General features: G+C 27.2%; 1 protein-coding gene across 16 annotated transcripts; it reads left to right on the plus strand.

The window, feature by feature from the left end:
• The first annotated feature begins 226 nt into the window (after positions 1–226).
• On the plus strand, positions 227–21,890 carry LOC107443092 (uncharacterized protein PF3D7_1120000). Of its 16 annotated transcripts, none has more exons than XM_071187119.1 (10): positions 318–450; positions 1,217–1,333; positions 2,815–2,876; positions 3,254–3,381; positions 8,215–8,342; positions 12,214–12,323; positions 13,281–14,366; positions 16,544–16,787; positions 19,663–19,696; positions 21,599–21,890. In XM_071187119.1, the coding sequence occupies exons 4-9, from the start codon at positions 3,379–3,381 to the stop codon at positions 19,676–19,678; spliced, it is 1,587 nt and encodes a 528-aa protein (XP_071043220.1). In that variant the 5' UTR covers positions 318–450; positions 1,217–1,333; positions 2,815–2,876; positions 3,254–3,378; the 3' UTR covers positions 19,679–19,696; positions 21,599–21,890. The 16 variants fall into 16 exon arrangements, with proteins under 16 accessions (XP_071043223.1, XP_042902333.1, XP_071043225.1 ...); XM_043046403.2 differs by having other exon boundaries at positions 402–528; positions 12,214–12,356; XM_071187118.1 differs by having other exon boundaries at positions 416–528.
• The last annotated feature ends 237 nt before the right edge of the window (positions 21,891–22,127 follow it).

Genomic DNA, 22,127 nt, shown 5'->3' on the forward strand with positions numbered 1-22,127 from the left:
CTTCTACTGTTTTATTTCGTTGAGTTGCAGGTATTAGACTAACATTAGCTCCTGAATCAACTAAAAACCTTAATCCTGAATTTTTATCCTTAACAAAATAATTCTCTATATTTTATTGAATGATTGCTAAATACTATTACTAAAGATTGCATAAACACATTTCCGCTTAAAAACCGTATTTATTTATTTGGGTTTCTGCTAATCATCACCAGTCATCGCATATTTTATAATAAAATATTTTAAAAAAAATGGCTGCTGTAGCCAAATTTTGTAAACTTGGACAACGATTAAGCGATAACAACGTAAACGATGATAAAATCAGCCAATAAGATTTATCTATTTAATTATTAGTCTCGGCTGTCTGCTGGTGAGTGTTCAAAAAATAATAATGGCAACAGTTAGAAACATTTTTAGCGGACGCGGATAATTTTGAACATTTTCTGATATCTGGTATTTTGACGTTTATTTGATATTTTTCTTAAATTCCGTTTTGCATGTCTGTTCTTTTAGTTTGAATGGCGAAGAAAGGTATAAGAAATTTCTATGTTTATTAACATTACTTGTTATGGATTTGTGTGCACTATGTTTAAATTAAAGTTTAGTTTGCATTTTTGTCCCCAACTGTACAATATCATTGTGAAGACTTGTTATGTAATAAACACTTTTAATCGATTCGGCATCCGCAGAAAGAGTAAACAAACATTCAAACTTATTGATAGACAATTGCGGCGACTAAAAAATCGGCCCTGATTTAAAGAGCATTGGTTATGATAATAAAGTGTTGTGTTTTGAGACATTATATACAATTTTTTCTGGTTTTCTTTTATTAATGTGTTAGAAATTTTCTTTTTAGCTTTTTGTTTCTTGCAATTGAGTTGCTTGTTTGAAAATTACATCTCGTAGCCAGTCCCGGGTTAACCTCTACATCTTTTCTTAAAAAACTAAATTTTCAGTTATAAAATCTATTTGTTGATTGTAGTATGCTGGACATATCCTGAACTTTACGTTGCTATAGATTTCTATTTCAACTTACATATCTGATGTTAGGAGCTTTATGTTTGAGTTATGATCATTATTAATTTAATTGCATTTGTTATTATCCCTTCATTATTGTTGTAAGTTTAAATAAAAAACATGTGAAAAACTTTCATTTTGAAGATTTTCTTTTGCATTGTGAAATTAGCAATATTTGCTTATAAATTATATTCGTTATTAGGAATTTCAATGAATTTTCAAAGAAACCAGTCTTTATTAATGAAGAAAATTCCGTTGCACTATCAGAGGAAATTGAATTATAGTAGCAATGGATCATTTAATACTACATTTCTGACAGGTATTGAAAAATTTTTCTTTTCATAATAACCCTGTTTTTTCTAACACTTATTTTTTCTTAATTTTGCTTTCCTTGCAACATTTGTTGCTTTTTGTCTCAACATTATTTTTGAGTTGTTGCTTTGCTTTTTGAGTTGTTGCTTTGCTTTTTGAGTTGATTATGAAGTTATACTTTCATTGCTAATTACACTATCAGGGGTCTGTCTAGGTTTTTCTGAGAGGTACCTATTTTGTGAAAATTTAGNTGCAGCAGAGTTGCACATGATAGTGCAAGAATCCACTGAATCTAGCTCAGTTCATGCACATGCAGATCCACAAGTATTTCATCAAACATGTAAAATAATTGGTGCTTTCATACGTTACGGAACAACGGTATGCCAAAATACATTGTATTTGAATGATTTGAGAAAATGTTGAATAGAACGATGTGAAAAAAATTCGGCCTGGACAGACCCCTGACTATATTATATTTTTTTCTCTGTCACCGAATGGACAATTAAACTATAGACAAACTCATATTTAACTAGCCCTGGTTTAATGTGAACCTAACTTTATCTAGGAAATAGGAAACACTTGGTTGGTATAATATCAGGACTATTTGTGCAAAGCCCCGTTGCAGCGAGTAATATTTTGTGATCCATAAATCCCCCCCCCTCAATTATTCCCTTGAAAATGTTTATTTTATTTATTTTTTTAAATTTTATCTAAAATTCTAGTTAAAACACATAAAAAAAAAATTAAAGGCAATGACAATAACAGTAGAATTTTAAGCTGAACCTCCCCAATTGTATTCAATGGCTTTGGTGCGCTGAAAAACTTCAAACTTTTTTCCAAAAATAAGAGTTTAAACAGGGTTTATCACTAGTAGAAACCAATTAAAACTAGAGTGGCAACAATCTCTTTCTGTCGCATATGTGAAAACATAGAAAATGACGCAACAGTAATTACTGGCATACAATAGATAATTTATAAGAAAACAACTAAAATGCAATATATTATCGCCCTTGAAAATTAGATTTCACATTGTTTACACTCTGCAGTTCCATATCACGATAGCCTTAAATGGCTAAATGTCACACTGTCCCTTTGCACTCATTATTAACTTGTTCTACTGTATTATTTTTGCATTATTCTGTTTAAATATAAAAGAAAGGATTTCTTCAATACAATTAGTATTTGAACAATAATGGCTACAGGCCCACCTCAAATCTCATGTGTGGTGAAAGCAAAGGAATTATAAAAGAGGAGAGAAAGTAACAAAAAGTATGACAACTCACACTTTGGTTAATTTAAGAAAATTAACTGATTTAATGTTTATTTACTCTTCTGTTTATTTAGAGGGGGAAAAAAAGATTTTTTTTCTTAATGATGTCATTTTTGTTTTTCAATTGGGTATGTAGTTTTATATACCCACATACAAAATAACAGGATGAATGAAATGAGATGGCAGTTTTAAAAAGTAAAATTATTAAATTTTTTTAGAAAAAATAATCTTGGATTCTAAAAATCTGAAAAATGCTGTTTGCCAACAAAATTATCTGGTTGTAAGTAAAATAATATATCTATTTTTATTGCTTGTAGTTTTTGTTTTTCAAATTAATTTTTTTTATATGTTTACTGCAAAATGTATGATAATTTAATAGAATATTTAAAAAAAAGTTCTAAATATTAAATTAATACATTTCTATGAAACAGATTAAAAACATGTAATTTTCAAGATATTCCTCTTACAATTAAATAATTTATTTAGCTGTACTTTATTAATTTGAAGTAACTTAGGTAAATAAAAAATCTTTATTGATGATCAAAATACTTACTTTATTAAAATTTATATGCTTTTTACTTTTTAGATGCTGGTTTATACTAATTTTGTGAAGCAATAAAATGCTCTTAAAAGAATTTTTTTTTTTATTATTTGCAGGTGTTTACAAGAATAAAATCAGAACATTGTTGAAAAACAACAAGTTCTTAGCTCTATCTTTGCAAAATGATAGATCTAAAAAAGAAGAATTATTGGAAGAGAACAAAGCCAATGCTAACATAATAATGGTAAGCAAATATTAAATTCATTAGTTTTTAAATTTGTCATTTGAGAAATCCAATTTGCCTGCTTTCATCGTCAATCTTTTTTTCCGACAACAGATTTCATAATTTATTATTTTATTGTGATAATTATTTTCAAAATGCGAAGGAGAAAACAATTTGGGCATCCCCCTCCCCCAACAAAATGCGAGAATATCATCCACATAATATTAGAATAGAAAATTACATGTTCAATTAAAAAAGTCTGATAGTTTTTTCTATAAACAAAGGGCTTTTGTTAATTATTTATTAAATTAAATTAGTAATTATTAATGGTTAATTAGTAATTATCAATAGTTAATTAGTTATTAATTAAATTAATATCATATATATTTGTTATAATTAAAAGTATCTTTCAGAAAAATATTAGTGCTAGACAGTTTTGTCATAGATAGCTCGAAAAAATTCTGCCACAGGGATTATTAGAAATAGTTTTTACCAATTTGTTATTTGTTTGTATTAAATTCATGTCCTTGCTCATGGCTGTCAAATTTATGCTCTGGGAGATGAATGGAAAAGCAAAATTTAAAGAATTGAAACCAGATTATTTTATACTCAACAGTAGGTTTATGTACTTTGTTTTTTTATAACTGTCTGAAGCAAGTTTTTTTTTTTTCCCCAACACTGTTTATTTTAAAAATTGAGAAAATTTTTTTGTTTTCATTTTATTTTTGTTTTTACTAAGGCACAGTATTTTAACTGAATGTTAGACTTAACTCCTTTATTGTCACTTGTACAGGAATTCGTGATTGAGACAGTGCTTCTTCTACCAATCATGCTAAATACTGCAAATTTATCAGACTCAAAAAGACTTCTTGCATAATTGCTATGTTTGGTATGGAGTAAAAGGTTTGCAATCACGAAATTTTTGTCCCCAAGTTTCTTATTTAGTTCATATTTTATATTCTTTTCATTATTTTCAAGTTAAATTTCTAATAAGTTTAATTTCTAAATGTTTAGTTATAATCAGGGATTATGCTTCTTTTTTTTTTTTTTTTTTTTTTTTTNAATTTTTTTTTTTTTTTTTTTTTTTAACTTCCTGTCTTTCCTTTGAAGTTCTCTTTCATATTTATTTTATAACTATATTGCAGCAGATTATATACCAATTTAAAATTTGCAACAGTTTGTTGATAGTTAACTCTCATACGATATCAAAAGAGAGATGGCGAATATCTTTCCTTATCTGTTTTATTATTTGATGCTACCTTTGGTGAGAGATCAGTATTTTTCCAATTATCGTCTGTTTTTCTCAGCCCTGTGGCTTTTTTTTTTGGTCTTTCTGCTACAAACTTCTCTAGCACTAATATTTTTCTGCAAGATACTTTTAATAATAACAAATATACATGTATTAATTAAATTTAAAGTAACAAAAACATTATCAGTATTTTTCCAATTATCTGTTTTTGTCAGCCCTGTGGCAGATTTTTGTTTTGGTCTTTCTGCTACACACCTCTACAGCACTAATATTTTTCTGCAAGATACTTTTAATAATATCAAATATACATGTTACTAACTAAATTTAAAGTAACAAAAACATTATTAGTGATAAGTATTTTTCCAATTATCGTCTCTTTTTGTCAGCCCTGTAGCAGAATTTTTTTGGTCTTTCTGCAACAACAAACCTCTCTAATACTAATATCTTTCTTTCAAGATGCTTTTAATAATAACAAATATGCATGTTACTAACTAAATTTAAAGTAACAAAACATTATGTTTACAAAAAAAAACTATTTAAATAAAATTAAATTGTATTTAAATTTTAAATGAATATGTAATATTTTTTTTATTCTAATATCATGGGCAAAATTCTCACATTTTACTAAACAAGAAAACACACTAATTATTTCCTTTTTCACGTTTCATAAATCATCATCACATCAAAAAAATTAAAAATCGTGTAATTCATATCGGTAACTTCCAGGAAAAAAATCCCGCGAAATTTCGAGAATGAAATATACTGTGCAGATTAGCGAGAATATTGGTGCAAAACGAGTGTATCAAAGAATGATATCTTGACTCGGCGTTTCTAATTTTGCGTGCTGTAATAATATCGGTATATTTCAAAAATTAGAAGAGAATAGAAATAATAACTGAGCAATGAAAGACACCAGGATTTCAAAAAACAAAGAAAAAATTTGTAGCAATAACCGTCTTAAAGAATGATTGAAATACCTCATAGATTAACGAGAATAATGAACGCGTTTAAGAATGATTTCAGGAGAGAAAAAAATCTTTCAGTATTTCTGCAGAAAAGAAATTTTTTACTTCATTGTTCTATATTTTTCATTCTTCGCAATTAAGAACAGAAAAATTATAAACATTTCTTTCCCCTCCGATGTGCGATAAAGACATGTTTTAATTATAATTTTAGAGATAAAAAATTTCTGCAGGAAACTAAAATTCTTTACTTCCTAAAAGAAAATTCTTTCTGCAAGAACTCTGTAATATTCTGCGACAATGTCGCCGCGATTCTGCCTTGAGGTTTGTCAGTTACCCAACATAATGAAAAATGGGTATTATATGAAACCTTATTTTATAAGAACAATGCTAGCAACCAAATTCTCTCTAAGGCCATTCTCAGTGCCTGTGATTCAGGCACCTTCTATCCTCATCAAAGGTAGGCTAAATATATACAGTGTGGCCAGCCACCTAAAAAAATTAGAGAATTTAAAGGAAAAGCTGGACATTTTATCTCCTATTTTTTTAATTTTACTAAGGTAAATTATTTATTAAATTTTTTAAGCTTAATTATTTTACCATCCAGTATACGAATTCTTTTAGACAGAAATTTATCGTCATAAACCTAGGAATAGACCTTTTCTATAGTAAAAAAGTAAAGTATGACAAAAATGCTGCTTATTGCTCTCCATATTTAAAAGGGCACCAACCCAAAACTACTACATAGAATTAATTGAACTTTTTCACACACAATCCTTGCTATAATATCTCTCGAAACATAACGGTAATGCGGCTTAAGGGGGTTCGGTACCTCCTATGTTGACAATTATAAAATGGCATATTTCGATGTACCTTTTTAAAAAAAGTATCGTAGTTAGAGCTTTGAAATTTTTTTTGTGTATGTAATAGATATTCTAGATTATACTGAAGTCAACTTTTTTTAATTTAGTGAATTAANAGTTTAATTATTGATCAAAATCTCAAATTCGATTTTTTGAAGGTTTTTAGGTACTGAACCCCCTTAAGCATGAAGTTGGGTTCGAAAAAATAAAATTAAATCCTCTGTTGGAAAAACGAAATTACTTTCCAAACAACCCGATATCTTTAATAGTAGTAATAAATTTATGTGTTTCTAATTTGTAGTAAGTAACAAAAGTGCTCTGTTTACAAAAGAAGTACACATATAGAAAAAAACTGTATATAATTTTTTTATTTGTAAATTTAATATTTTTTTATTCTAACGATATAGGCGATATTCTTGCTTTTTTAAGGTGAAAAAACACACTAATTATTTCTTTTTTACATTTTGTAAATCATCTCATTAAAAAACAAATTCAAAATTGTAAAATGCATGTCAGTTTCTAGTGAAAAAGAGATAGACAATAAAATCACTTGAATCGAACTCTTCAGAAAAAGCACATGGAAGTCTGTAGCACTAGCAATAACTGCTGAAAAGTTTTTCAAAAAATTGGAATCATCTCATTAAAAGTAAATAATCAAATGCTCTGTTTCAATTTTGCGTGAAAGAAAATTGCAAAAATAAGTATCAGTATATTTTCTTTAAACAAATTTACATTTTGATGCATTTCTAATAAAAAATCTTTCTGCAAGAACTCAGTCACATTCAGCAACAATGTCTCCACGATTCTCCTATGGAGTATTCGTACATCTTACCCGAGTTACTCTCTACATCTTATTAACCTCAATAAAATTTTATTAAGTGAATGAAAATGTCCTAAGCATTCTTTTTCTCTCTTATTTTTTTTATCTTCTAAGGACAAGAAGTAGAACCTGGTTCCAATGTTCTCACTTTTTTGTTTTTCTGCCTGTATTTTCTTATACCCCATCACAAATGCTTGTTTTTGCAACTGAAGTTTACTGCATCTATCGTTCAATTTATTTATTTATTTATTTTCAAAAAAACGGAAGTTTTTAAAAGAACAATAATTTCTGATGCAAATTAATACGAAAAACGAAAATTTAATATTATTTGAGGAAAGCACCACAAATATCAATGCACCACAACAAGAATGCTGAAACACCTGGTGTGATGTCTGTTGAAAAAAAGATTGCAGAAACTGAGAAGGTGCAAAAATATACTGATTAGGACGGTGAAACGGAACCGCTACTAGTACCAATATTTGTGCAAGACATTAAAACCTTAAGACATTGAGATACTCTCTGTATTGACAATAATTTTTGGAAGGTCATTCAGATTAGCAATATCAAAAACGTATATTGTTTGCAATTTCTAAAAAAATTTCAACCCAAAATTTTTATTTGCTTTAAATTAATGTTTTTATTTCTTCTGCACTGTAAATATTTTTCCAGGTGATCCATAACTTAAACTCATAAAAAAGAGCAGTTATACCAGTTGTGCATGATAGTCTAAGATTTTCATGTATGTTTATCATAAATATAAGGTTCTTTAGCTCTTATATAAAACATGTCTCAACTTCTGGACCCCAGTGTAAAAAATAATTTATTATTGTTTGCCCTAGTGTCCAGAAGTTAAATATATTTTTACATATTTCCATGTATATGAATTATGCTTAACTTTTGGGCATAAATGTATTTTATAAACTGACAACTGAAAATAAATGAATTTTCTCTATTTTCCAGTTTTCAAGATTAAAGCTAGCAAGTTTATCTGATAATTTAAAGCAAGTAGTTACAGTTTTAGATGAAACTCTAGGTTTGTTAGAAATGCATTCATCTGTCAGCTCCACCAAATTCACACCTAAGCATACGTAAGTTCCGTAGAGCTTTTTCTTTTCATCATGCATCTTTATTTATTTGTTCATATTTTCTTTACTATTAAAACTACTGCTGAAATTTGCATTAGAAATTGAATATCAAGTTTTATTTAATTCCCAATTGTTGTGGCATACAATATTTTGTCTCAATAATCTACACCACACTTACCTTTATTATACACTCGACTTACCACACTTACTATTATTATACATACTGACATTCATTGCAAACATGCACAGCAATCAATATGATGTTAACAGAAGTGGGAGAAGGTATTGTTAAACTAAACAACATTAGAAATAATGAAAAGAAATACTTAAAATAAAAACTTCAAATTTGAATCTTTTGGATTTGTGTATAGGGGCCATGTTAAAAAAATTTTAAATCCATTTATGGACCCTTCATGGCATTGTTTATCTTTAAAAAATTAATAGCAGCAACTCTAATCCATAATTTTAAAACAAAGGCTTCTTAATAGATATGCTTTTCTTTTTGTGTTTCTTTTTCTAAAAAACAAAGGCCTTATTTTCACTTATTCACAAAATTTTCAATAGATTTTTCACAAATACAGACCTTTTACAAAAGTTATATAATAAAAAATTTTGAAACATTCAACTTTAGATGATATTTGGATAAAAGAAGTTTGTATAAGTGAGATTTTATTGCATTTTATGCTAAGAAAGAAATAGTTATTTATAAAGAAAATAATGAATTTTCAGAAGAAATATATAGAACCTTTGCTTATTTTTTCTTTTATTGTACTATCTTTCTTATAAGTTTTAAAGCATAAGGAAGTCTAATAGCTTCATAGCTTCTAAAGTATTTTAGTTATTTATAAAAATGTAAATATAAGGATTTTTTTTAATGGAGAAATTTCCCTATCAAAATTTTTATGAACTTTTCTTGACATTTTAGAATGTTAAAAAGTGTTGCTTTTCAAACTGTCTTATCAGAGATCTTGCTTTTGGTTTATATCTGCTAAATATTTAGTACCCTACAATAATGGAAGTAACATTTTCACTTAATGAAATTTTTTTTCCAAGGTATACTAAAAGAATTATTTCATAACTTTAGAAGTGTTTTGATCATGTGATTATTCATTCTTATCAAAAAAGCTTAGAGCTCTTTGAATTAAATTTTGAATGAGCAAGGAGAAGTTTTTGAACACTCTGTGCCAGAGAAAATAGCCATCAACTTGTGTTGGTGACTTTGGTCGTTCTTTAACTTTAACATTACGTTATTAAATTTTGTATATTTATTCTAGCATTCTTGGAGGTATCGAAATTTTTAAAAAAAAAATATATAATTTTTTTGCCTTATGCCTTTGTTATTTTAATATAACTGCTAAAGTATTCAACAGAATTGCATAACATTTTTTGGAGTAATTTGTAATAACAAAAATATAATTTTATAGCTTGAAAAATAAATTCTTTATAAATTGCCTAAGATATGAGCATATAAAGTAGTCCTTAGATACAGAGCATGTGCAGAAAATTTAAATGTATATGTATATATATATTTTCAAACTTTGCTATTAATTATATCTGGTAACTTTAGAAAAGAGTTTTTGTACTCTTTTTAAGAACTAAACGATGAGGGATTTTCCTTAAGTTTGATTTTGTTTTATAAATCAAGATTTTATAACAAATAACATTGCCCTATAATTGACAACTAATAGAGTAGGATTTATTTCACTTTTTTTTTCTTTCTCCTTTCATCACATCTAGCCAATCATTATAAGGTATATTCATTTTTCCTAAAATTTTATTTTATAATAACAAATGAAATTAACAGAAATTCATTTTGTATTATTAAGCAAAATTGGGCAGATCAAAAATGTAAACTACTTTTGATTAATCATTTAAAGCTTTCTTAAAAAAAATTATTAGAAACTCATTAAATTGTCAAGATATTCAAATCAGATACACAACAAAGTTATGAAAAATAAATTTTGGTTGTTTTCAAACTCAGTTGAAACTTTTTCATTTATAATTTGTTACTGGTGCCTCAAATCTGTAGACACTTTAAATTGTAATGTTAAGTATAAATAAAAGGAAAAGTAAAAAAACAAATGTAATTGTACATTTAAGTAAAACAAAGTGTTGAATTTGTGTATAAAAGCATACCTTTGACTTTTCTTTTGCACTAGAACCTTTTTTTTTTTTTCAATTTATCTATTGAAAATAATAAAAATATTTAGACTAATGGTTGAATTCCATAGGTAATAAAGGTAAAAATAAATGTAAATTTTGTTTTATTCATTTATTTATCACTTTAAAACAAATTGCTTAAAAATTAGTTTAATAATAAATTGTATTTCTAACAAAGTATTTGACTAACATGTAAAAATTTTTAAAAAAATATTAAATCATGAAATTAATAGTAATTAAATTAAAAAACAAATTGCTTAAAAATTAGTTTAATAATAAATTGTATTTCTAACAAAGTATTTGGCTAACATGTAAAAATTTTAAAAAAAATATTAAATCATGAAATTAATAGTAATTAAATTAATTGTGTTAAATTATTTAAAAAACACTACTTTTAAATCATCAAATCACTTAACTTGTTTAGCAGAAAAAGTTTAGTCTCATTATAAGTAACTATGGAATTCTTAAAATAAATAAAGGTATATCTTGTTTAATTTTTTTTGTTGAAAATAAAAGCAGCTGAAGGTAGAAAGGAAGGTAGCTGAAAATAACCAGTCTCTATGCGGCAAATTAATAAAATAATAAAATTGGCAACTTAAATTAAATAATCATTTTTTACTTTTTTTAGAAAAATGGCTCTGGAAAAAAAAAATTTCATTAAAGTGTCCATTGTCTCCATTCAAAATTTTGATCCTTCATAAATCATCAATTTGATGGAACCAAAGATTTTTAAATAAAGCTCTTTGAAGTCAGCATACTTAATTATATCATTTTTATTGCTCAATTTTTATAGCCATAGAGTATTACTAATATGAATTTTTTTTTAAACTTAAAAATTATACAAGTAAAAAGTTAATATTAAATAAAAAAGACCTATCAAAATTAATCACCGGCTCAATAGTTTGTGGGAGTACTAAGTTATTAGAGTCTACTGACTACTAACTAAAAATTTAAATATTTTAGTCCAGCTGATTAAAAATTTAAAAAATAAAATAAAAATTTTTAAAAAAAAATTAAACAATTCTCTAAAATAAAGAAGGAAAAAAAAAGGTTTGAAAACCGATCAAAATATACTTAAATTAAATATTGAATATTTTTTTTAAATAAAAAAAAAAGTGACAAAATATTGCATGGTGATTGCAAAATATCAGAAGTCCCACTAAAAAGTAAAAAACTTAACCAAAATATTATTCAATCCCAGCAAAATAATGTGCAGCATCAAGAAAAGGAAAACCCTGAAGAAAATGTGCTAATAGAATCAATGCTTTGCTTTCTGCGTTCTGTCGCTTATCCACTCATAAAATTTCTAATTTAATTTACTCCTTACCATTCAACATCACATGAATTAAGAAACAGTGTCTTTGCAGCTAGATGAAATCCAAATCTTTTTTGTTATTCATCTTAACAGCGTTATCATAGGCAAGGACTCTCGCATGTTATATCATTAAATTATCGTGCTCATCTTCTGTTATGGGCTGGTTAAGGTAGCGTAACAATGCTTGGCGAGAAAAAAGTTGCCATATTGGCGTGAGGACAAAAGCGTTAAATCGATATCTTACGAAATATCATTACGAGTCCTATTATCTATAAATATACATGTGCATAAAATTTTCTTTTCCAGTTTCAGTGTGGTTATGGATTTTATTTAGCATTCATCCTTTATTAATTATAAAGTAAAATAGATGCATATCAATTTTGAAATCTGTTTTATTAGTGTGACCCGAGAGGAATTTAAAGAACAAGTACAAAATGTTTGGATGGATTCTATACCTGAAGAACCTGAGTCACCTCAAAGACTGTCAAACATGACTGATCTTAACAAAAGTAAGAAGAAGAAACATAGTCGAACCTGTCAAAGTAATCACCTGACTAAAATAATCATTTTTTGAATTTTTTTTTCATCTATAATAACTACAAAGAAAATTTTTTCCTATTGTTTCCTTCTCCTTAACATAGATTAGTGATTAATTTTCAATAATATCTGCCTTTATTGTGATATTTGCTGCACCTTGAACAGGTCCTAAACTCCCTATGTTTTTTATAAAACTTTAATTCAATGTTCAGAAACTGAATTAACTTTCCAAGTTGAGGAAAATGTATAAGCTCTGTTAGCTCTTTCAGATATTTTCTATTATTATTTATTAATTTATTTAATTTAACTGATTGTGCTGCTGATTTTTCACTAAATGTAACTTATTTAAATACACAACTTGTAATGAATTCTTGTAGAATTAAAAGATAAATAATAGCTTTAGCTAGGAATGATCAGAATAGAAATTTTGTTTGAATAATGAATGTTAATTTTATTCAGTATTCTTTGAATTAGTTGGCTACCAGCTAGTTTATTTTTTTGCAAGGAAGAAATAAAAACTCATTCAAAATCTATCAAATCTGTAGTTTGAATGATTGGATAAAAATTTTTATGGAGGAAACTAGTTTGATTGTGTAATTTAACTTGGAAGTGTACTACTAATTGCACCAGCAATCAAATAGGTTTTGATACTTACAGTCCTCATTATTAATTTTTTAGATCTTGATAATGAAACTGGGAACCAAGTTTGAATCAAGGATAAAGCAAAATGATAATTTTGTTTTTTCTTTGCTTCAATAATAACTTGTGACCTCAAATGTTTGACTTCATTTTTGTCAGGGTTCTAAAAATATATATGAAGATTGCAGAATATCCTGTATGTATAATTTGATATTGAATTGTAGTTACAGCTTTACAACTCTGGTCTGTTCCTTTTGTCTTTTTTAATTTATTTTTTTTTTAAATTTTAGAGCAGAATGATGTTTCTTCAGGATTTCAAGTAGAAATGCGAAACAAGAAACAAGAGTCCTCTAAAAAACCAACTAACTCTAAAAAAACATTGCAGCCCACCACTAAATTTGAAAAGATTGCCATCCAAATAAGTGATGAAATTGATATGGATCCTATACATTATGTAGGAAATGATGAATATTGCTTTACCAAAAGTAGTCCTGCAAGAAAATGTCCACCACAAAATAGGAAAATTGCAAATAGAAACAAGAATATTACCTCTAAAGTTAATAAAATAAAAGCTGAAACTAAGCCTGCAACTGACAAAAAGTGTAGAAAAGTTACTAAAAAATCTGTTTCAAAGGAAGTTACTTTCCTTAGTGAAGGGAAGAACATTTCTGTGTGTACTAGCTCTTCAAAGAATAACCCATCCCAAAGTGACTTGCATAATGACTTTCAAATATTTGCTGATAACCAATTGCCTGAGAATAACAATAAAAAGAAAACTTTTGATGAAATAGATGTTCTTAGAAATAATTCTAACAAAAATTCTAACTTCAGATCAGGTAGTGAAAAAGAAAATGTTAGTCCTTATAAAATGCAAAAGTTGCCAACCAGAAAATTTAAGTCATTGAATACAATAAAGTTAGAACCCACAGTTACTGCAAGATCACATTCTCGCAACTCAGCAATGCAAAGTTTATCATCTAAAATAAATATTGAAAATTCCATAGGACAAAAAAAAGTTGATTTAATACGGGAAGGCAGAAGTTCTGAGAGCTGTGACACTTCCAGAAGCTATCTCATAGACTTAAGCTTACATCAACAAGAAATGGTTAGAAATTTAGCAGAAAATACATTTATTGTTACAGCAGATGTTCATAGAAATCCTGAGCCCCTTCCAACTGAGATATCAAAACAGGAGTGTAGGCTATTGAAAGAGCCTATTGTCTTGGTAAAAGATATTTTTAAACATGGTAAATCATTTTGTAAGAGCATTTCAATTCCAGCTTGTGATGAGTTGAATGAAATCCCATTAGAACTACAACTTCTTAAACATTGCTCTTCTCTGAAGATGATACCAGAAGAATCAAATCATTCACAAGGTAATTCTATGAATAATTCACCCAATATAACAAGTCATTTTATCAGGTATGTGATTGTTCCGGGAATCTCAATACCATTGATTCACGAACCACTGAATCAAACATTTGAATTTTGGCGTATTTGCTGCAAGTCTGACACAAAATTCCGCAAATCTGACATTTAAATTTCGAATCCCCTTAAGACAATTATTCCTCTCTTAGCAGCAACTCCTCTTCTTTTTTTTTTGCCCAAATTCTTGTTTCCATGCCACATCAAATTTTTTAAAGTCGCCTAAATTTCTTCGAAATTTTTGCTATTTATTACGAAGCAATCCGTTATTTTGATAATTTTTTAATTTGCCAGTTATTGCCATAAAATTTTTCACAAAATTTTTTTTTAAAACAAATACCGATTTTTTTTTTCTCTATGTTAATATGATATACAAAATTTGGGTTGCACATTTGATTCTTTTTTTTTTTATGCATTGACTCTTCTATTCTATGGGTTAATCTTCAGAAGCCATTGATTTGCACATTTTTTAAAAAATATCTTTACATTTCAGATAATGTAACTACAACACTCAGGACTCCAATCCCACATTTGAGCAATTATTTTTTTTCACCTCATTGATTTCTAATGATTCCATCCTAAATCTCCATGTGATCTTTTGATTATATTTTTAACAGCTATTAAATTTCCCATGATTTTTTTACTATGCCCATTTCCTCATATTTTCCATACCATTTTATAACGAATGCAAAATCTAAATCAATAATTTGAGTAGTCAGTTTTTGTTGGGATCATAACATTAATTCGTTATTGGTCTTTTTTTCCAAAAATTTTTGTCTCGATTTTTTTTTCAGATGATTAAAAAGATAAAAAAAAAAATATGCAACTTTTTTTTTTTTTATGCTTGACTATTGCCTGTAATGTTAGACTATGTAGCCTACTATAATATGTTGAGGAGAAAAGAAATTTATTAGATACAGAGAACAAAAAAAAAAATTTTAGTAATATTATGATAAAGGGTAGAATTCGCTGTTAACATTACAAATTAGCATAAAATCAGGGCGTGTAATTTCTGCTCAAACTTATGCAATAAAAATGCTTTTTTTATTGCATAAGCAAACATTATTTAACATTTATTTTAAGGTTGAACACTTACACTATATAATACACTTAGATTTTTGTTTTGCTATCCAGCAGCGTGTGAAGGTGTTGTATAAAAAAAAATTCTATTTGAAACAAAAAAAGCTAAATCAACCCCTTTTCACCCATGAAATTGTCCCCTGAAACATTGAAATCTTATTTTAATGTTATTGCCATTAATATGTTTTACAATGATTCATTCTTTTATGATTTTAGTCTCCAAAATGTTTTTCATTCTGTAGCTGTTTAAAATTTAAAAATTGTTCATATATTTTATGAATTTGGAATAGTGGCAAGCAAGATTTTAGCCTAACTCATGTTTTTAAAACTGAAATTTCTTTCATGCCTATATATATATATGCAGTAAAGCTTAAGTTACTACATTTTTTTAATTTTGCAGAATGTTCTTAAAGTATTGTTGCTTGAATAGCAGAATTTAAGATTTAAGGTTCAACATCTTTTTAAAAATTTATAAGTTTTTGTACTTTTCAATATTATATCAGAGTCAAAAATAAATTTGAATATATATCTTAATTATCCTTGACTTTTTAAGCATTTTTTCTAGGAAATAAAAGCAACTTAAAATAAATATAAAAGTACACCCTCTACCTTCAATTATAATTGAATCATTATGAGCAAAACTAACTTAAAATTGCTCATGGATATCTTTTAGTTGTATAATTTATCTTACTGAATATGTAAGGGATTCAATCTATTCTTTAACTTTTTTTTAAATAAAAATTCTTTTTCTATGTTGCTGTCTGCTATTGCTGATTCATTCTTAATGAGTTATAAAAACTGAGACCTTCAATTAAGTTTTAGACAGTGGTTTACATACTGAAATTGTCTTTTTTTTTCCCTCAAGGAATGTCTAGAACTAAAATAAGAAAATAGCTAATAGGGAAGCATTATTAAATGTAATATAATGTTGAAATAGAGCTCAAATCAAACTTTATAGCAGTCCTCTACCTGTGAAAATGTATTTTAATCAGGAAATTTATATATGTTATGTACATCCATATATAAATATCCATGTAATCATCCCTAGATCAAGTTAAAGAAGAAGTTCCCAAAATAAAGTCAGAAAATTATGAGCCTTCTTTGACCATTGAAGAAAACACCAAGCAAACTTCACATGAAGAAAAAAGATTCGTGCGAAAACGTTCTTCTAGCGTCAATTATACAGAACCTTTGACCATTGAAGAAAACATTAAGCAAACTTCACATGAAGAAAAAAGATACATGCGAAAACGTTCTTCTAGCGTCAATTATAGAGAACCTCCTGCAAATATGTAAGAAAAATCTGTTTTATTACTTATTCAAAGATTTACATATGTAAAATATATATATTTTTTAAAATTTTATTTTAAAAAAAACATATATACTCCTTAAAATTTCTAAGTAATGTAATTACTCCATAAAATCTTATGTTGCTCAAAGTAAAATTTAAAAATTAAGAATATACTCTCTTAATTTGAAGAGAATTAGGGGGCCTCCAGGGGTTCTAAATATGTCCAATTGAATAAACAATATTTAAGAGAAATTCAGGCAACCCTTAGGAAATTTTTGATCCTATTAAAAAAGAATTGCTGCAGAATGCTGTAAAAAAATAAACTGTCTGTTTAAAAAATTTTTCCGGGTAAAAAAGAAAAAAAAAATCAACTACTTATGCATTTGTTAAATCTTATCACGAATTTAAAAATGTGCTATTCGGACAAATGATGCATTCATTAGATATATACGAAAAAGCAAGTCATCATTCAATTATTAAAATACTAGTTAAATACCTGTTCTTCATATGAGGGGAAAGCAATAAAAAAAATTATAATAAAAAATCAGTCCTAAACATCACTACAAAATGATGCCCTGTAATGAAAGACATACACCATAACAATAACTTTGCAAAGATAAAGGACAAGAGAATGATTGATTCTTTTGTAGTGAAATAGCTTATTAATATTTTTAGTTACAGATAAATCAGAAAATTTTCATTCTTAAAAAATAGAGAGGCAGGGATTTTAAGAGAAGAACCACTTGATAGCAGGTGGAGTAATAAGGGACTGCATGACCAAATATTTAGACATTTTGAAAGCATGTACATTAATTTTTCTTATAAACATCAATGTTTTAAGCACTAAATCTTTTTTATCAATCAACTTAGTTATTGTGACTTGGGGATAAAGCACTCATTTCCCATTGAGGTGACCTGGATTCAAATCTCAGCAATACAGCCGTTGATACAAATTCTGCCCCCGGCTCACACCGACCACAGAGCCGACGAAAAATATCCTCAATTGAAGACAAATTATGGGTCCGAGTCCCCTTGCTGCCGTCAGGCTAACCATCGAAAGTCTCCGTAGATTTTCTCTCCATGTAATGCAAATGCGGGTTGGTTCCATCAAGAAATCCTCCACAAAGGCAAATTTATCCCAATACTTAGACTTCTGTTTTGGGTTCAAAGTTATAAGGCTACGGAGTTGAACTTTAATGGTCTTAACTCACAAGTTGAATCCGCTGCTCAGCAACAGCTTTAAAAAAAGGTATCAGTCATCTTAGTGGTATATTTTGCATAAAATTAAGAGGTTTTAATATGAGTGCATTCAGAACTAAAAAATGCAGAATTGACACTTTAAAAAAAAAAGGATCTAACCAAATAAATATAAAGATAGGGAAAAAGTAGCAGTTTCTTATTACATCATATAACTCAAAAGTTTAGGAACATTAAAATTAATTTATTTTGAACTAAAATAAAAATGGATAAAAAATATTGTTTAATATGAATACAAATTACTTTATTTAAAGAGAATTCATAGGGTTTAAAATAATTTTATGGTGTTTAAATGGTTGAGGTTTAAAATTATGATAATCGAAAAGCTGCTTCAGTTAATGATAAATTCGACCCAAATAAAGCAAGTCAAAAAGTGGTATTCAGTATTCAATTTTTTAAAACCAATGTAAAATCCATTTCAATATCCATCGAAAAAGCAATAGAGATTTCTGATGGAACCTGTGCAAATTGAGCACCTTGTAAAAGTCAAATGAGCAATTCAAAAGGTTTTTTTTTCTATAATTTTTTTTATTATTTTATTATGCTGCCGAGATGAGGGAAATTAATATTTTTTTGGAATTTAAAGCAGTATTTTTTTTAGAATTAAATTATTTATTTTTTCAAATTTAGACAAAATGGTTTCTGGTTTGAAGAAATTGAAAATGACGTTTCGGGTATAGAGGTTACTTAATAGTTCATTAACAGAAGTTTCACATAAAATTTTTTTTAAAAAAATTTTTATTTTGGAGGAGTCTCCGTAACATGAGGTTTCACTGCATTCCTTTTTGTACTAAATTTTCTTATTTTTAAGAAAATAGACACCAAAAGAAAGAAAAACATGCTGTAATTATCCGGAATTTATTATTTTTATTTATTTATTTATTTATTTTTTTTTTTTGCTGGAAAAAATCTGGAAAGTCAGGAAAATTTGGATAAAAACCTTTGTTGCTAATACAAACAAAGGCATAGTTAAGGCACTGGAGATAAACTCAGTTTTTGCACCCACACATATATATATAATATGTTTAAATAATATAATATTAAACTTTAGGGAACTATTTGGGACTGTTATAAGTTTTGGAAAGGAAATGGGAAAACATTAATATTGGTGGAATTTAAAGGCAGATGCATCAGGAACCAAATTAAAAAACTTTCAGATCTTTTTATATATTTATTAATTTCAACTTTTTTTTTTACTGTGCAATAAATGGAAAAGTTGCTGAATTTTTATGGTTATTTAACGTTTAACTACAGCAAATTGTTTTACATAGAAATAACATTATGGTATCAGGTTTTTGGGTACTAAGTTGGCAAGTTAAAGTGTGAATAAGGTTATGAAATAGTCTATGAGCATTTGTGGAGAATGTCATCTCTTTTTTTTTATGCTCTATGGTTAAAACATAGATTTAACCATAAAGCCAACTAGATTTGGAAAAATTGCCTTTTCCCTCAATTTTTTTTAAAAATTTGATTTGGTTGTGTTCTTTTACAATAGAAGTTAATTTTTAAAAATATTGCCTTTTTTAAATATCTATTTTATTTAGATGAAATTGTCTTCTAAACGTAATATTTTTTGTTGCTCACTAAAATATCAATAATTTCTTTTCCATTCTATTTAGAAAATTAAGAAGATAAGAATAATTTCACATTAAGGTAAGTAATATTTATACAAAGAAAAAAATTTATTCTGAAGATTGTAAATTCTAAACTATTTTTGACCTTTATTGATTTGTTTTCAAATTATTCTTGTTTATTTGTTAAATTATTTCACCATACTCAGAGAAGTGTATCTAGACAATAGTAAAACTTCAGTAACTCATAGCAGTTTTGAAAGTTCAAAAAGTAAATCTTTTTACTTTAATTTCTTTAGGTATTAAAAGTGGTAGTTATATATATAGTCAATATTGGTTATTAAAAAACTTTTTTTTCATAGCACATAATGTAATTCTTATTAATTAATCAAAGCAATGATAATTCTTCAAAGTAGTTCAACACTAAACTGCATTTTAAGATGTATTGCAATTTAGGTTTAATTATTTGAAACTATCTTATAGATCGGCTGTTATATCATAACTTCATTACGAAATCACAATTCAAAATTGATTACTTTTATTGCAATGGAATTTGAAAACATTGTTGACTGATTAATCGCTGTTTCAAATCGAGAAAACGTTCCTCGAAAATCTAAGTCTACAATAAAATTTGTGATATGACTTTAAGAAAAACACATTATCCTATTTAAAAAAAATTCAGTCCGTGGTCCAAAAGACCAGTAACTAATAGATATTACTAGTCTTTACAAATTTTCACTGGTTTGTTTACGTGTGTTTGTTAATATAATATAAATTACTAAGTTAATATAATGATTTTAAAGGAATTACAATACAAATGTGTTATGTCGCAATTATAACACGCTACTCAGTTATTTTGTGCCAAACATAGTCCAACACAGTTTGTAGGATGTGCTGTTGGGTAGTTGCAATTCACAATATAAATATTAAGATTATGCAGCGATATTTTAGACTTCCTTTAAACTACTCATCTGCATACTAATTTTTTTTAAATAATGTTTATGTACAGAATTATCATTATAGTATTATACACCGTGGATCACACAAAGCAAGGAATTTTAACAATCAGGGAATTTAACTTAAATGCATAAATTATTGGAGAATATGAAATTAAAAGAGATAGCAAAAATCATGTGTAAAGCAGTTAAATACTACAATTCCAAAGGAAAGTTGTGCATTGCGGCAGCAATTCCATTAGAAAATTGTAACCAACTGAAATTTGAAAACAAACTACGCCCACATTTAATGCGCAGAAAGAAAATAACAGATTCTATATTTTTCTACTAACAGGTGGCAGTTGATTTCTCTTCTGCGCATTAAATGTGGTCGTAGTTTGTTTTCAAATTTCAGTTTGGTTAAAAAATTTCGAAAAGTTTTATGCTTTGGTTTGTAATAGGACTATTTTTAAGTAGGTTTTTTCAACAGTGTTTTCCTTTTGTAATTAGTTTACGCATTTTACTTTTGTTTTTGTACTATGTATTTCTTTTCCTGGACTTTTTTTAAAACCTTTGGGATTCGGAGCAAGCAATTTTTAGACATTTGTCCTGCTCTCACAATAGAAAAGGTTTTGTGTTTTTATGACTTCCCGAGCTGGTAACTCCTGACGCTTGGGCTGCTATTTTTATATTTTCATTGTTTTTTTCTTTAAAATTTTCTATTGGGGAGTATGAATTAATTTGAGTTTGAGGTAACTTTTATTTTCAAGAGAGAAGAAAGAAATTGATCATCTGTTTATTTTTTTAATTATTTATTTTCAATGCTAATTGCAAGTATTTGTATTTTGTAATATATTTTATGTATAAGAATAAGGCATAGCTGACTAATTATTTACAAAATTTATGCCAATGGTTATAAAAATTAAGGAAAACTCAGTTTCTAAATGCTTGTGGCACCTTGTATGCTTCAACATCTAATACTATACATTAACAAACCCTGATTGTAATAGAATAATTTGTTGTGTAGCATTTTTGATTACTTTGTTTAGGTTGCTGGCGAAGATGAGAAATGTTTGCTGGTGAACAACTAAATTGAGACATTCTTGTCAAGTTCCAGCTCCCTGGTTTTTTTTTGTAATTTTTTCCATTTTACTGTGTTTATAATTCTGATCATTTTGCAAAACATATTTTTTTCTGGACATTCGTGCTATTTATTTTGTGTATTTTAATATTCTGAAACGATTTTAATTATTGCTGAACAATAAGTATTTTGTAAACATGTTTTTATTGTCAGTTTTGATAAATTGTATTAGTAAATTTATTTTTATTTGCATTCATAAACTGTGTTTTTATTTTCCCTTCTATTTTTTTTTCTTTCTTCAATGAAAAAGAGACAACTGAGTTTTTATTGCCATATTAAATTTTCGATTTTACATAAATAGAGGAATCAGTTATTTTTATAGCATAAATAGTATTTAAAATTTTCGCTTTCGTTTCTTAAATGAATCTTAAAATTTTGTCTAATCAAGTTTTCCATTGGGGACTAAAATTCAAATGTATCAGGGCTTCCATTGGAGA

Source organism: Parasteatoda tepidariorum, chromosome 10 (assembly GCF_043381705.1).
Source record: "Parasteatoda tepidariorum isolate YZ-2023 chromosome 10, CAS_Ptep_4.0, whole genome shotgun sequence".
Lineage (NCBI taxonomy): Eukaryota > Metazoa > Arthropoda > Arachnida > Araneae > Theridiidae > Parasteatoda > Parasteatoda tepidariorum.

Coding starts and splice junctions, on each gene's coding strand:
- LOC107443092 (XM_016056841.3), top strand. Junction 12,357..13,280: donor ACATAGTCGAACCTGTCAAA/GTAATCACCTGA, acceptor TTTAAATTTTAG/AGCAGAATGATGTTTCTTCA. Junction 14,367..16,543: donor AGAATCAAATCATTCACAAG/GTAATTCTATGA, acceptor AATCATCCCTAG/ATCAAGTTAAAGAAGAAGTT.